At 40.7% G+C, this 16000-nt stretch overlaps 1 protein-coding gene across 3 annotated transcripts in view; it reads left to right on the top strand.

The window, feature by feature from the left end:
- RYR3 (ryanodine receptor 3) overlaps window positions 1–16000 on the top strand; it is a 265417-nt gene that overhangs the window by 90445 nt on the left and 158972 nt on the right. For all 3 annotated transcript variants that reach the window (XM_088671165.1, XM_060273292.2, XM_088671174.1), the window contains exons 11-18: window positions 2796–2960; window positions 5349–5470; window positions 7067–7235; window positions 9485–9620; window positions 12076–12171; window positions 12979–13097; window positions 13892–14025; window positions 15033–15274. In XM_088671165.1, the coding sequence (XP_088527291.1) occupies window positions 2796–2960; window positions 5349–5470; window positions 7067–7235; window positions 9485–9620; window positions 12076–12171; window positions 12979–13097; window positions 13892–14025; window positions 15033–15274 (1183 nt within the window). The remainder of the gene's footprint in view (window positions 1–2795; window positions 2961–5348; window positions 5471–7066; window positions 7236–9484; window positions 9621–12075; window positions 12172–12978; window positions 13098–13891; window positions 14026–15032; window positions 15275–16000) is intronic.

Raw genomic sequence — 16000 nt, 5'->3', positions numbered from 1 at the left:
CTTTAAAGTATGCTGAATTGACTTCGTAATGAGGAGCCAATCTAATTGTACTCTGTGCTGAGTGCTGAGAAGAAGCAAAAAATCACTTCACTTTCAAAATGTGACGTGGAAAATATTCCACTTCACTTCAGACAGAGTTTTGTAGTCTTTGCAAATATTCTTCAAATTTTTGTTCTGACTGCAAACATTCACACAGCAATCTCCAACAGCTTGTGATGGCATAGTATAACAGCATCCCTAAGGAGTGTATTGAAATTTCATTTCATTTTATCTGAGGATGACAGTGTTATCTCCTTAGTCTTAAATTGACAATGAGATGTGACAGCTATAATCCACACAAGTGACAAAGAGAATTAAGACAACAATTATTAAATTGTCTTCTTTTGTAATGCATTTCTTTTTTTTCTAGAAAAGCTTAATCTCCCCCCTTTTTTTCACTCACACAATTGCCTTTGGGTAGAATTACCTTTGGGTTGTATCAAGTAACTGAAGGCATGTGTTGAAGGCAACTCACACAATGACCCCTCTTTCCCTCAGCTCTGCTTATGCAAGTTTCTTTTGTTCAGGAGGGGGGACCATGCCTCAAGGGAGACTTTTCAGGGGCCCGCAGAGCGAGTGGAGGGGAAGATCAATTACGCAAGCTACTCATGCAACCATTTAATTCAACCTTTTGAGTGCAATTTAGCAAAAGGTAGCCGTGCCTTCTCGGTCCAGTAGAAATCAAGGGATCATTGACACACAAATAACTGCTTCTGCCCTACTGATTTAAACAGGACTTGAACATCACAGTCTCTCCCTAGACTGCTCCCTTTAACCGCAGTGACCAGGAAGGAAAAAGGTTTTATTAAGTAATTCCTGTTCTTCAAAGTGAATCATACGCTGAGAAAAAAAAATACTCTTGTTCCCACTGTTCAGTTCTATTGTTGTTGTTTAGTCGTTTAGTCGTGTCCGACTCTTCGTGACCCCATGGACCATAGCACGCCAGGCACTCCTGTCTTCCACTGCCTCCCGCAGTTTGGTCAAACTCATGTTCGTAGCTTCGAAAACACTGTCCAACCATCTTGTCCTCTGTCGTCCCCTTCTCCTAGTGCCCTCAATCTTTCCCAACATCAGGGTCTTTTCCAAGGATTCTTCTCTTCTCATGAGGTGGCCAAAGTATTGGAGCCTCAGCTTCAGGATCTGTCCTTCCAGTGAGCACTCAGGGCTGATTTCCTTCAGAATGGATAGGTTTGATCTTCTTGCAGTCCATGGGACTCTCAAGAGTCTCCTCCAGCACCATAATTCAAAAGCATCAATTCTTCGGCGATCAGCCTTCTTTATGGTCCAGCTCTCACTTCCATACATCACTACTGGGAAAACCATAGCTTTAACATTACGGACCTTTGTAGGCAAGGTGATGTCTCTGCTTTTTAACATGCTGTCTAGGTTTGTCATTGCTTTTCTCCCAAGAAGCAGGCGTCTTTTAATTTCGTGACTGCTGTCACCATCTGCAGTGATCAAGGAGCCCAAGAAAGTAAAATCTCTCACTGCCTCCATTTCTTCCCCTTCTATTTGCCAGGAGGTGATGGGACCAGTGGCCATGTTCTTGGTTTTTTTGATGTTGAGCTTCAGACCATATTTCACGCTCTCCTTTCACCCTCATTAAAAGGTTCTTTAATTCCTCCTCACTTTCTGCCATCAATGTTGTGTCATCTGCATATCTGAGATTGTTGATATTTCTTCTGGCAATCTTAATTCCGGCTTGGGATTCATCTAGTGCAGCCTTTCACATGATGAATTCTGCATATAAGTTAAATAAGCAGGGAGACAATATACAACCTTGTCGTACTCCTTTCCCAATTTTGAACCAATCAGTTGTTCCGTATCCAGTTCTAACTGTAGCTTCTTGTCCCACATAGAGATTTCTCAGGAGACAGATGAGGTGATCAGGCACTCCCATTTCTTTAAGAACTTGCCATAGTTTGCTGTGGTCAACACAGTCAAAGGCTTTTGCATAGTCAATGAAGCAGAAGTAGACATTTTTCTGGAACTCTCTAGCTTTCTCCATAATCCAGCGCATGTTTGCTATTTGGTCTCTGGTTCCTCTGCCCCTTTGAAATCCAGCTTGCACTTCTGGGAGTTCTCGGTCCACATACTGCCTAAGCCTGCCTTGTAGAATTTTAAGCATAACCTTGCTAGCGTGTGAAATGAGGGCAAATGAGGGCCCCTTGTCGTGGCGAAGGGGCTTGAATAACTTAGAGAAGCTATGAGCTATGCCATGCAGGGCCACCCAAGATGGACAGGTCATAGTGGAGAGTTTTGACTAAACGTGATCCACCTGGAGAAGGAACTGGCAAGCCACTCCAGTATCCCTGCCAAGAAAACTCCATGGACAAAGACAACAGGCATATCAGTTCTATACTGCTAACATTAAATGGCTTTTAAAGAACATCTAGCATGTTGCAGAAACAATTTCCATGGTTATAGTTACTTTTAGCTGCCTGTCAACTTTGGCAATTATAAATCAAATCTCTGAATGTCACATGACATTTGGGACACTGTGTTTCCTGTTTAATTCAGAAGTGTATGACTATCCTCCATACCTTTCTAGTTCACAATCTAATCTAATGCATGCTTACTCCAATGTATTCTTCAGCAACGATAAAAAAAAATGCATTTTGCCTTTTTATGCTTTTGTTTGTGAAGTTGTGAAATATCCTAGATTTTAAAACGCTTGTGCCTTCCAGATTATGTGTTCCTTACGTTCATCTAAACACCCCCCCCCCCAATGTTTTTTCTTCTTCTGTGACATGAAGGAAAAACTGGATTCTGCTCACAAACGTGACATAGATGGCATGGGAGTTCCTGAAATAAAGTACGGTGATTCTGTTTGTTTTGTGCAACATGTAACCAGCACTTTGTGGCTCACTTACAAAGCACAGGATGCTAAAACAACCCGTTTAGGACCACTAAAAAGAAAGGTAAATATTGTATTGTGCTTTCTTTTCTTTTCTAAAACACACTCTTCCAAATTAGAGATGTTGAATAATGCCATAATTCTTTGGAGATAAGGATTGGAGAAACATAAGCCTTTAAGATGTGGTGAATATGTCCACCATTTTTATGTTTTGATAAGTGCTCCAGCAGCAAGGTGTCTGCGTGCATGAATGCCCAGGGACCCATGTGGCTGGATGCCCAAATGTGAGGTGCAGGGAGTTCTTTGTGTAGTTCTGCTGCACTGTAGAGCTGCTACACAGCAGGGGATTTTGCAGGTGGAGCTTTTGGGTGCTGGGTCCACTTGTCTCCTAACATGCTTGTATTGATGTAGTAGTATCTGTACTTTGCCTTCTGCTAATGAAACAACCCCTGTGTTGCAGACTTGAGTCAAAATACCAAAAAAAGAGAGGCAACACGTCGACCAATTCCAACGGGCGAAATATATATCTATTTTTATCTTTATAAACTATAACGACATGTGATGACAGTGACCCCTGCACAGGGGTTACATATGTGTATGTTCAGTTTCTGTTAATTGGTTAATTGGTTCTCATGGGAAACTTACAGATTCTTGCGTCATACAATTAACTCAAGGCAGTGTCAATTTACTCTTGGCAGAAAGCCAAGGTCTGCCTGACCTGGAAACTACTCTCTCTGATTGGTTAACGACCAGCACTGAACTCTGTTATCTAGGAATGCTAGCACAGTTGGTTTTTGTTTAGGTGTTAGGAGTAGAAGTGCTGTGTATATGGTTGGAGAGAGAGAGAGAGAAAGGATTTACTTTGCTTTGCTTTGTATGCAGAAACTCTGCTGCTTTTATTTTCTTTTAATAAATCCTGTAAATAGTTATTCTGCGTCTAGCCGACTAGTCATTTCCACCTCAACTAGCTTCTGCGCTGTGCAGGAAAACTCTGCTATGTTTGGGCTAAAGCCACTAGAGCTATGCCTGACACTAAGAGTGTATGACCCCTGTTCCGCGGATTGCATACAAACACTAAGTTAAAAAACTGAAGAAGACCAAACCGGAACAGTATGATTACCTTGGATCACTGTCATCGCATGTCGTTATAGTTTATAAAGATAAAAATAGATATATATTTCGCCCGTTGGAATTGGTCGACGTGTTGCCTCTTTTTTTTGGTATTCTGCATGTTACTAGCGTGGTGCCAGGATCAAAATATTTGATTCCAGTGCAATTTAAGTATGTGCCTCTGTGCATCAGCATGCACCCATGGGCTCCCTTCTGTAGAAATCCTTGACAAATGTTCAACGAATTGCATGTGCACAGCTGAGCCTTCCTACAAAGTCCAAGGGCAGCAGCTGCCTTATTTCCTTCAGCCTTGTAAGTTGGTTTTTAAACTGTGTTTGGAACGCCCACTCATTCCTTATTTTATTTTTTTTAACCAGAGGCATTAGATCTTAAAATACCAAGTGGAAATAGGGAAAGGAAATGCTTTGTTCCTTCTTCTGAGACACATCTCAGTTATTAAAACAACTGAAATAGTATATTATTCTTTATTTAGTGGATGTATATGACCGTATCTCATTTTTAAATTAGTGTAAGTTTTGGAATGAAGATGGTAGGCTTTAGATCTAAGATACCACCCTGATCAACATTTTGGCTGCATTCAGACATGATACTCCCTGACTATGGTTTGGAATATGAGGAATGAGCCCACATGCTCATGCCCAGATTAATAGGAAACTTCCCAGTCGGTAAAATAACTGTCTAGTGTGCTTTATGATTTTTGGAAACTGTGGTTTGAGAAATCCCTCCAAAGTAGGATTGTAAATGATGATTGGATGCTGGTTTAGAGGGATTTCTCAAGCCATTATTTACCTGTTTGGACGTTACAATGAACCGAAGTTTGATAAATATGGAAGTGTTCTATTTAGTCGGTGTACAACAGGAAGAAAGAGTGCTCATGGGTGGATGCCCACAGCTTTTTTCCATTCCTCTAAGCCAGGCATGGCCAAACTTGGCCCTCCAGCTGTTTTGGGACTACAACTCCCATTATCCCTAGCTAACAGGACCAGTGGTCAGGGATGATGGGAATTGTAGTCCCTAAACAGCTGAGGGCCAAGTTTGGCCATACCTGCTCTAAGCAATGGAGAACGAATTCGTTTTTCTCAGTTTCCCCACTTTTCTCAACTAACCATTCCAACTTGTTATTTAGTGTTCAAGCTAAATATATTATCCGTATTATTTAATATAATATGAATATTATATTGTATGCATCTGTATCAGGACTGGTACTACTCATTCCCCACCCTCCCTCATAACATCAGTTTATCATTCCTTTGGCAAGGTACATAGCTGTTAAGAGCAGGAAGGACAAAATATGCTCAGTGTGTCATTTCCATTATTATAGGTTATATTACACCAAGAAGGACACATGGATGATGGTCTCACATTACAACGGTGTCAACATGAAGAATCCCAGGCTGCTCGAATCATTCGCAACACAACAAGATTATTTAGTCAGTTTATAAGGTATAGCACACCATCTCAGCTGTAATGCTGTTCCACAGTGGCATCTGCATAATTCTGTTTGCTCATATTCATCTCTTGTTATTCTAAGCTCCCCCCTCTCTGTTTTCTTCCCACTCTGAATTTAGAACAGGGGTGAGGAACCTTTTTGGCCAGATCCTTATCAGTTCCCACCCCCATGGGACATCTTGGACAGATAGATGGGACAACCACCCCTGTAAATCGCATAATGTCATTGTGACATCAAATGATTGGCCGAGGTGTTGTCCTGCCCACCTGTCAAAAGTCCCTCAAGTGGCACTTCCCAAGCCCCACAACTAGGATTGGCAAAACTGCTTTCACAGGGATGGATTGTGTGGTTGAGTTGCCCCTAAGGAAACTCTGTCATGCAGCCAATTCAGCAGGCTTGAACTGATGAGCAGTTACTGGTTTTATTTTTGGGGTTGTTTTTTTTTTTGCAGGAATTGGCTGTGATCCAGTTTCTTGTGGAGAACTTAGCCACACAGAGACTTAACTTTTTTTTTTGCTTATTCTGCAAAGCACGATGTATATTGATAGTGTCTCCTCTGTCCACAGATTTGAGTTACAAGCTACTTTGAAGTAGAGAGAATAAAAAAAAAATGTGTGGCACCTTAAAAGTGAACAAACTGATGATGGTGTATAAGCTTTCATGAACACATGACGTGTAATCATAAATTCACTTGCATAGATTCACACGGCTGGGACAGATATAGAGGAGAGTGGGGTCAAACTGGTAATTAAAATGCAAAAAGAACGGACAGTGGTCATTACTTTGAAGCAAAATAATTACAGCGAGCAAGACAGTGCTGGTAATAATACAAACATCCTGGCATTGGTAAGCTTATTAACACATGTAAGAGAGATTCTTTAGGCAATCTTTTTTCCATCCAAATGAATTGTGCTTCAGGGTCCATCCTTTTCACCATGCAATAAGCCATTTTGCCCCCTTTTCTTTGTATTTTGAATGCAATGATCCCTGTATAAAGCACATTTTTCTGAAGGATGGTGAGGTGCTTTTCTGATGCCTGAGTCTCTGGTCAACCATCCCATATGAATGTTAAAGGTAAAGGGACCCCTGACCATTAGGTCCAGTCGTGGCCGACTCTGGGGTTGTGGCGCTCATCTCGCATTATTGGCCGAGGGAGTCGTCGTACAGCTTCCAGGTCATGTGGCCAGCATGACAAAGCTGCTTCTGGCAAACCAGAGCAGCACATGGAAACGCCATTTACCTTCCCACTGTGGTGGTACCTATTTATCTACTTGTACTTTGACATGGTTTCAAACTGCTAGGTGGGCAGGAGCTGGGACCGAGCAATGGGAGCTCACCCTGTCGCAGGGATTTGAACCGCCGAGCTTCTGATTGGCAAGCCCTAGGCTCTGTGGTTTAACCCACAGCGCCACCTACGTCCCACTCATATGAAAGTTACACTCTCCCTTTTTAGACTACCTAATACTCTGGAAAGAGTATTTCACCCAGTATTTCACTTAAAAATGGAAACAATGTTATAATTATTATTGTTTTGGTTAGTACTGATCGTAATTAATTCTAATTTACTTATATTGCCTATTGATTCTTAGTGGAAACAGCAGAACTTCAACTCCTATCACTCTGCCTATTGAAGAGGTACTTCAGACTCTGCAAGACTTGATAACATATTTTCTGCCTCCAGAAGAAGAGTTAGAGCATGAAGATAAACAAAACAAGCTTCGTTCACTCAAGAACAGACAGAATCTATTCAAGGAAGAGGTTAGAAAAGCTTCAGAGTGTTTTTACTGCAATCCTGTCAAATGACCAAGTCATCTCTGCAGATCAACCAAGGCTTCAACAAGAGTATCAGCCGTAGAAGCTGGAAAATATCCCAGGGGTCCATTGGCCTCTGGGGACAGACCATCCTACTATGTTTATTCACCCTTGCAGAGTTAAACACACAGTTCAGCTGTGGAATTCACTACCCCAAGTTGTAACGATGGCCAGCAGTTTGGATTGCTTGGACAGGGGATTATACAAATTCATGGAGAATAGGACTATAGATGGCTGCTAGCCATGGTTGTCTCCATATTACCTGCAGTTTCAAAGATAGTAAGCCTCTGAATACCAGTTGCTGGGGAAACAAGTGTGGAGATGCTGTTGTGCTCATGCCCTACTTGTGAATGTCTGGTAGGCAACTGGTTGGCCACTGCAAGAACAGAACGCTTGACTAGATGGGCATTTTGCCTGATCCCTTAGGGATCTTTCTATATCCTTAGAGGAAAATGCTCACTCTGATTCTAAATCTCAACAGAAAGACCTGGAACTAATATAGTAATTCCTCTTTCCACTGATGTCAGTGAGAGGGACAATTAACAAAGCAAAACGGAGGTACACTAAAAGGGAAAGAGTTTTTGCCCAACGCCATCTAAGACAGGCATAGGCAAACTCAGCCCTCCAGATGTTTTGGGACTACAACTCCCATCACCCCTGACCACTGGTCCTGTTAGCTAGGGATGATGGGAGTTGTAGTCCCAAAACATCAGGAGGGCCGAGTTTGCCTATGCTTGATCTAAGGCAGGCATCCCCAAACTGCGGCCCTCCAGATGTTTTGGCCTACAACTCCCATGATCCCTAGCTAACAGGACCAGTGGTCGGGGAAGATGGGAATTGTAGTCCAAAACATCTGGAGGGCTAAAGTTTGGGGATGCCTGATCTAAGGATTACTTGGTTAAAGTGTTTTATTTAACACAAATTTTTAATATGCCTCATTACTTAATTGTTCTGAGATTTCTAGTAGTTCAGCAAAAAGGTACTTTGTAAATTTAGGGTGTCTGAAAATACTTGATTTACAGAATATTGACCTCTAAATAGTGATTAGCAAGAGATTTTTTTTTAAAAGTCCATTTATAGCTCAGATTAACCAATATGGAAATCATAAAAAGGTGGTTGGTCATGCTCCATCTGTCATGTAGGATGTGATCATCACAGGCACAATGGACCTCTTTTAACGTCCTCCTCCCTGTCTTGGTAGCCCTTGACTGCTCATATGTATTGCTTAGAATGCTCCTGGCCATTACCCAGAAGAACCAAGCAAGGTTTCCACAGAGCAATGAAATAATCTTGCTCCTTATGTTCAGGCTGCTCATTTTCTAAGGACTCATCTACACTTCCATTTATACCTTGGCTTTCCCCCAGGAATACCCACGGTTTAGCACTGAATCAGAACAAACAGCGACCAGCTTTTCTACGGATTACCATTTGTTCTGATTTAGTGCTAAAGAGTGGGCTTTCCAGGGGGAAATGGTGGGGCAAAGGCAAAACTGCTTGGACCCATGCTTTCTAGGTACAGGCCAAGGGAAAATGTGGACAAGCTCTCTGCCTGGGAGCATGAAGCCAGGCCACTATATATGTCACTGCAAAGAAGGAACAGGCAAGTAGGGGGCCAAATGAGATACTGGCTACATCCCTACCAGTCTTTTAAAACACTATTATAACATTATTGGGAAATTCTGGGAACTTGTGGTTTAAAGCACTATTATACCATGTTAACAGTCATGGGGAATTCTGGTAACTGCAGTTTGTTTAGGGTGCTGACCTCACAGAGCTACAATTCCCAGCACCTTAAACAAACTGCAGTTACCAGAATTCCCCATGACTGTTAACATGGTATAATAGTGCTTTAAAAATGTATGCTGTGGATGTCAAAGATCTTTGATCTGACCCTCTGGCATCTTTTTCTTTGCTGAAAATCAGCCATGTGTTCATGATTAGCTGTTCCTCCTACACTCTTTCCTTTATTTAACACACACTGAGCTGCCATTAGCAATATAAGAGAGATTATATGTGGCACTATAAATGGCATACAGAAGTCTTCCCAATTCAGGTCACCGTTGAGTATGTTACTTTGGGGAAGGGAAGAATCATATATGCCCAGTAATTTTTTTTAAAAGCTCCATATTGTACTTGAAACACGAAGGAATAAATTTTCACATATGCACATATATTTTTATCTGACATCTTTACAGGGCATGCTGGCACTGGTTTTGAACTGCATTGATCGTTTAAACGTCTACTATAGCACTGCTCACTTTACAGGGATTGGTAGAGAAGAAAATGGTGCAGCATGGAAAGAAATTCTGAACCTTCTTTACAAATTGCTAGGTGAGTTCTGCAGCTGGAGAGAGAGAGAGAGAGAGAGAGAGAGAGAGAGAGAGAGAGAGAGAGAGAGAGAGAGAGAGAGAGAGAGACTTGTGGACTTCCCATAATAATTTGGTTGGCTAGTATGGTACACAGGCTGTCTCATTAGATGGGTCTGATCCATCAGGAGTCTTACGGTAGGATGATTTCCCCTATTAACAACTAACCTAAGTATATTATTTACTTTATGTTGATGTATGCTATATGGCACAGAGGCGCTAACGGACAGTTTAATACAAATACATTCAATGCAATATGAAGAGCTTCATAATCTTCATTTCAGAAATGGCCCACAAGCTTGTTTAAAGGTAAAGGTACCCCTGACCATTAAGTCCAGTCGCAGACGACTCTGGGGTTGCGGCACTCGTCTCGCTCTATAGGCCGAGGGAGCCAGCGTTTGTCCGCAGACAGCTTCCGGGTCATGTGGCCAGCATGACTAAGCCGCTTCTGGTGAGCCAGAGCAGCACACGGAAATGCCGTTTACCTTCCCACCAGAGCGGTACCTATTTATCTACTTGTACTTTGACATGGTTTCGAACTCCTAGGTGGGCAGGAGCTGGAACCGAACAACGGGAACTCACCCCATCGTGGGGATTCAAATTGCTGACCTTCTGATCGGCAAGTCCTAGGCTCAGTGGTTTAGACCACAGCACCACCCACATCCCACAAGCTTGTTTCTCAGATCCTAATTATTAGTCACGAAGAGTCGGACACGACTAAACGACTAAACAACAACAATTATTCTAACATGTAATTAAATATATTGTAATGTTGTTTGGCATCTCAAAGAGTCTGTTCCACAAATCACTGGGCTATGCCTACGTTTTATTGGGAAAGTGTCCCTTGCTTGTAAGATTCCAAAAGAATTTACTTGTGTATAGAGAGAGTCGAGGAAGGGACATGAAAACAACTGAAGGCCCCTGCACCCAAATTGTAAGAAAACTCACAAGACCATAATGTTGTGTGCTGGCTCATTAGGAAATCAAAAACACTTAATGCCCTGTTTTCACTTGAATTCTGGTGACATTTCCTGAGCAGTTCTGCCACCATCCTCACACTGAAGTTTTCCATCAGTCGTGGCTATGATAGATAGCAGACTGTTGCGGAGCAGGGATTAACTTCGCTTGTTTATCTCAGCCTTCTGAAGACTACTGACCTTTCCATGTACAGCTGCTGCTGCTGCTGCAGAATAGTAATTATGTATTCTATAGTGCCTTTAAATTAGTGGGTGGACTTAAGGGCCACTCTTTAGCATTCTGTCAGCCTCCTTGCAGCTGTGGAAAATCCTCCCACTAGGAAATGTGAGAAAATTAGAGGCAGCTTTAGAAGTGTCCTCTCCCCCTCATAGCAAAGATCTTGGCTTTATTTAAACTGTTAATTAGCAGTGGTTGTGCATATATATATATAATAAACTATTGCCTATAAGGCTATAACATATAGCGGTGAAAAATAGCAGTACTGGATCAGTGCTGTGGCCCAGTCTCCTTCACTGAGAAGTCATTTCCCCATTTAATCTAAAAATACAAACCTTTCAAAAATTGCTGTTATTTAATCATTGATTGATTAAAGGACTAGAAGAGCTTACAGTGTTTTCCGTTATCAATGTATATATAAAAATTGTGCTTTAGACATCAGGCAATGTAAGCAGTACAGTGGTACCTCGGTTTATGAACACAATTGGTTCTGGAAGTCTGTTCATAAACTGAAGCGTTCATAAACTGAAGCGAACTTTCCCATTGAAAGTAATGGAAAGTGGATTAATCCGTTCCAGACGGTCCGCAGAGTACTTAAACTGAAGCGTTCATAAACTGAAGCGAACTTTCCCATTGAAAGTAATGGAAAGTGGATTAATCCGTTCCAGACGGGTCCACGGAGTACTCAACCTGAAGCGTACTTAACCCGAAGCATGGTTGTAATTGGTTCCGGAAGTCTGTTCATAAACTGAAGCGTTCATAAACTGAAGCGAACTTTCCCATTGAAAGTAATGGAAAGTGAATTAATCCGTTCCGGATGGGTCCGCGGCGTTCCTAAACCGAAAATTCATAAACCGAGGTGTCCATAAACCAAGGTTCCACTGTATATAAGTACGTTTAGTTTGTCAGGTCTATATTTGATGGCTCAATGATATCAAATGGTTATCCAGTCTCAATAACTTTTGATACCTACTGGGACTTTAATAGTGGAATGCTCCAATAAACCATTACCAATTCCTTGTCCACTTAGGCCCATAGTCCCTGAACTCAGTGGAGTTCATATGCCCACAGCATTCTACTATAAGTCATGTTAATTATAAGTGGTTAGATAGTGAAATATCTGCAGGCATTTGGTAGAGAGATGACAGTCTTGTCTTTTCTTTTTTGGAATACCTCTAAAGCATTTCTACTCAGAGTTGACTGTTCATCTCATTTTTTTCTTTCAGCTGCTCTCATTCGTGGTAACAGAAATAATTGTGCTCAGTTTTCAAATAATCTTGATTGGCTAATTAGTAAATTAGATAGAGTAGAATCTTCCTCAGGTAAGATGATTATTTTATATAAATCAGCTATCAGTTTTAATGTGTGTATACAGTCTACAGGCCATTTTTACAATGTCTAAAGAGTATCGTACATGCTTCAGATAATATGCTTTTGACTCAGATTGATTTCATACAAATTATACAAATTTCGATAGGATACTTTTCTGCCCCTCCCTCTGGCATTTTCTGCTCTACTCATTTCTAGGAGTAGCTGTCTACCTGTGTAGTTGCCAATGTGCTATTAGTCCTTCTAATAGCCTCTAAAATACCACTGGCAACTGCATTTAAAGATATTGGTTTCAATTGTACTGAGTATTTATTAGTTAATCTACAATTCTACATTGAAAATGTGAATTAATAAATATTTTTGGATACATACTCATTCAACATATTTAAATAGCAAGGTTATGTGCTTCCTAAATGTGGACATTTTATTATGTTTTCTGAAGTGCAAAATGCAACCCGTATTAATGGACCAATTTCCAAAAGCAGCCTCTAATTGAACCTGACTTTTCTGCTTTCTGATAAAGACACTACTTGAATAGAAGTATTTATATTTCCCCTATATTGTGCGTTCAGTAATTTATAGCTTTTGAAAATTGAGAGCGAAGTTAAATATTTTTTCTTGTCCCCAAAGCCTATTTCAGTAACTTCATTCCTTATAGGCTAGAGAGATAATAGACTAAGAATGTGGAGGTATTTTCTTCCTTTGCCTTAAGATGTTATTTTCTTCAGTTTTTGAATTTTGTTCAGTGCACTGTCTCCTTAAACGTTAAGATGATGTGTGTGCCTGTGACATTCATACAGGTATTTTGGAGGTGTTGCACTGCATCCTGATAGAAAGCCCAGAGGCTTTAAATTTGATAGAAGAAGGCCATATCAAGTCTATCATCTCGCTGCTGGATAAGCATGGGCGCAACCATAAGGTATGCTTGGCAAATGCAAGATGTGTCATTAACCTGCAGACAAAACACATGGGTCTTTATAATATCTCCCATATATTGTGTAAAAGAAAAAGAAGCAACCACATGATAATGAAAACCTATACGTTTGCAAACAAAGTACAAGTGTGAATTCAAAATACTGTATAGATAGGTTTCTCTGTTTATGCTAAACCTTAATTTCTTAGATAATGTTCTAGTGCACTACAAGCAAACATTAATAATAATAAATAATAATAATAATAATAATAATACTTAATAATAATTTATTTATACCCTGCCCGTCTGGCTGGGTTTCCCCAGCCACTCTGGGCGGCTTCCAACAGAAATATTAGAATACACTAATTTCTTAAAGATTAAAAGCTTCCCTAAACAGGGCTGCCTTCAGATGTCCTCACTTTCTTCATCCCTGCTCCCACACGCTCCACTGTCCTATTTCCTCCAGTCCAACCACCAGGATGAGTTTGGAAGCTTTCACTTCCCCTTTGATTAATCACAGCTTGTCATTTTGTCTAAAACCAGCAAATGAAATGTTCAGCTGGATTTAATCAACGCAGAAGCCATTTTTGCCAGTGGAGGGGAAGCGGGGCACGTGAGCCTATGTCTCACTGTGGCTCCTTCATGACATGGTAAACCATGGTTTATTAATTTGATGTTCAAAGTGGCCCATTGTTTCAGATTGTTTCCCTTAGAATTAAAATAATAAGTTATAAGACCTTGAACCAGTGCCGTGTCATGTAGTGAATGTAACAAGACTAGCTTCTATTGATGTCTTCCAGGTTCTCGATGTGCTTTGCTCTCTTTGTCTTTGTAATGGAGTAGCGGTGCGAGCTAATCAGAACTTAATCTGTGATAATCTTCTTCCTCGAAGGGATCTGCTCTTGCAAACACGGCTTGTGAATGATGTGACAAGGTAGGATCGGTGGCATGTGATTGTGTGTTCTTTATTAGATTTTACCTAATGAAAGGTCTCTATAACAGTCCCAGCCTTCTTGTTGTCTTGCCTTTGCACTCTCCTGGTAAGAGGCATCAGCAATGCCTATCTCACTATGCCAACTGCTCCTAATGTGCGGTGTGATCCTGAGCATGTTTTCAGAGCTCAAAGGGATTTTCCCCTGTATGAATGACACATGGTCCCATGATGTGGCATATGAGACTACCACCTTGCTGAAGCTGTACAAGTCTGTGTCTGGCCAGCAGCTGGATGAGTGCCTGCATGGGAACCAATATGTATAGTGCTTTGGGTTCCATGGTGGAAGGTGGGATATACTGTATGTCTACTAAGTGTATCCAAACTGCGGGAGGCAGTGGAAGACAGGAGTGCCTGGCGTGCTCTGGTCCATGGGGTCACGAAGAGTCGGACACGATTAAACGACTAAACAACAACAACAACTAAATGTATAATACACTACATATTTATGTGTACTACAGCAGCCTCAGATTTCTTTGTACTCTTATCTCAGTGGATCAGAGTCAATTACGTTGTATCCTGACAATGACACTTTAAGGAAGAGGAAGCTAAGAAATGGTGACTTGACTAAAACTATGCAGTGAACATGATGGTGAGGCAGGTATTTGATCATGGGCCTGGTGAATACAAAACCAACATTATATCAGCTGCACCGCATTGTCTTTTGCATTTCTAAAACTTTTAGTTGAGTACTCCAAGCAAAAAACTGCTTACCCTGCGAACAATATTATTATTATTAAAATTATGTGCATTACCAAAAGGTTTCGCTATTTTCTGTGTCTGTCTATTGCCTGGTAGGTAACTCTGAAACAGTTTTTTCTTACATGATTTCTCTACTATTTTTAATTTAATCTGGATAAATATACTAATCATAATTATTAAGTGTGGGAATCCAAAGATGACATAATACTGTGCATTTTAAACACTCTTTGTTCTCTGTTCTCTTTTAGTATGAGGCCAAACATATTTCTTGGAATTGCTGAGGGCTCAGCACAATATAAGAAATGGTACTTTGAACTAATAATTGATCAAGTAGATCCATTTTTGACGGCAAAACCTACACATCTACGGGTTGGCTGGGCCTCAGCTTTAGGCTATGCTCCTTATCCTGGAGGTGGGGAAGGATGGGGAGGCAACGGTGTTGGTGATGACCTATACTCATATGGCTTTGATGGACTTCATCTATGGTCTGGTGAGAACTAACTTAAAACTCTGGACAGGAGCAAACAATGTTAATGTTCTCAAAACAGGGAGGGTTTTTTTTAATGAAACATGTTGGCCCTCTTAAAAGCACCTCTTTAGCTCTTCAAATGCCAAGTGCTGAGTAATAGATTAATGCTGGCTGTAAGCTAGCACAAAAGAATTACTGTAAAGTGATATCCAATGTCAGTTCATTGATTTAAATTGGTCCACTCAGAATTTGACCTGAACATTGGATGTGGAGCCTTTAAAATGTGTCAGGCTAGGTTTTTGTTTTGTTTTGTTTTGTTTTACTCAAGAGCTGTGCTTACATTCCACATGCAAACCCAATTTGAATTCATGGGAGTTGCATAGGAGAACTCCTTTGTTGTGTTAAATCAAATGGAAAATTGAGCATTTTAAAAGTGCATGCTATTTGAAATTGAATAACAGGAAGGGAGATAATGAGTTTTCTTTGTATTAGACTGTGCTCTCCAAGCCGTAATTCAAAAATACATTTTTGCTTTTACTATAATTAGTAACATTCATGTGAGCAGAAAAATATATTTGATATATGGCCTCAATTTAGAAAGATTTCAAAAATCCCTGTAGAAGATTATGGGAAATAGACAATACAGAATGAAGTGGCATTATACTGAAGTTTTGAACTTCTTGTATGAATAGAAATATACTGTTCATGCCTGGTGAGGATGTTCAATGCATATTACTGAAACATTAA

The sequence above is a fragment of the Zootoca vivipara genome, chromosome 1 (genome assembly GCF_965207765.1).
Source record: "Zootoca vivipara chromosome 1, rZooViv2.hap1.1, whole genome shotgun sequence".
In the NCBI taxonomy this organism is placed as follows: domain Eukaryota; kingdom Metazoa; phylum Chordata; class Lepidosauria; order Squamata; family Lacertidae; genus Zootoca; species Zootoca vivipara.
Note: the sequence above shows the minus strand (reverse complement) of the source record. Positions and strands in the feature narration are given on the sequence as shown.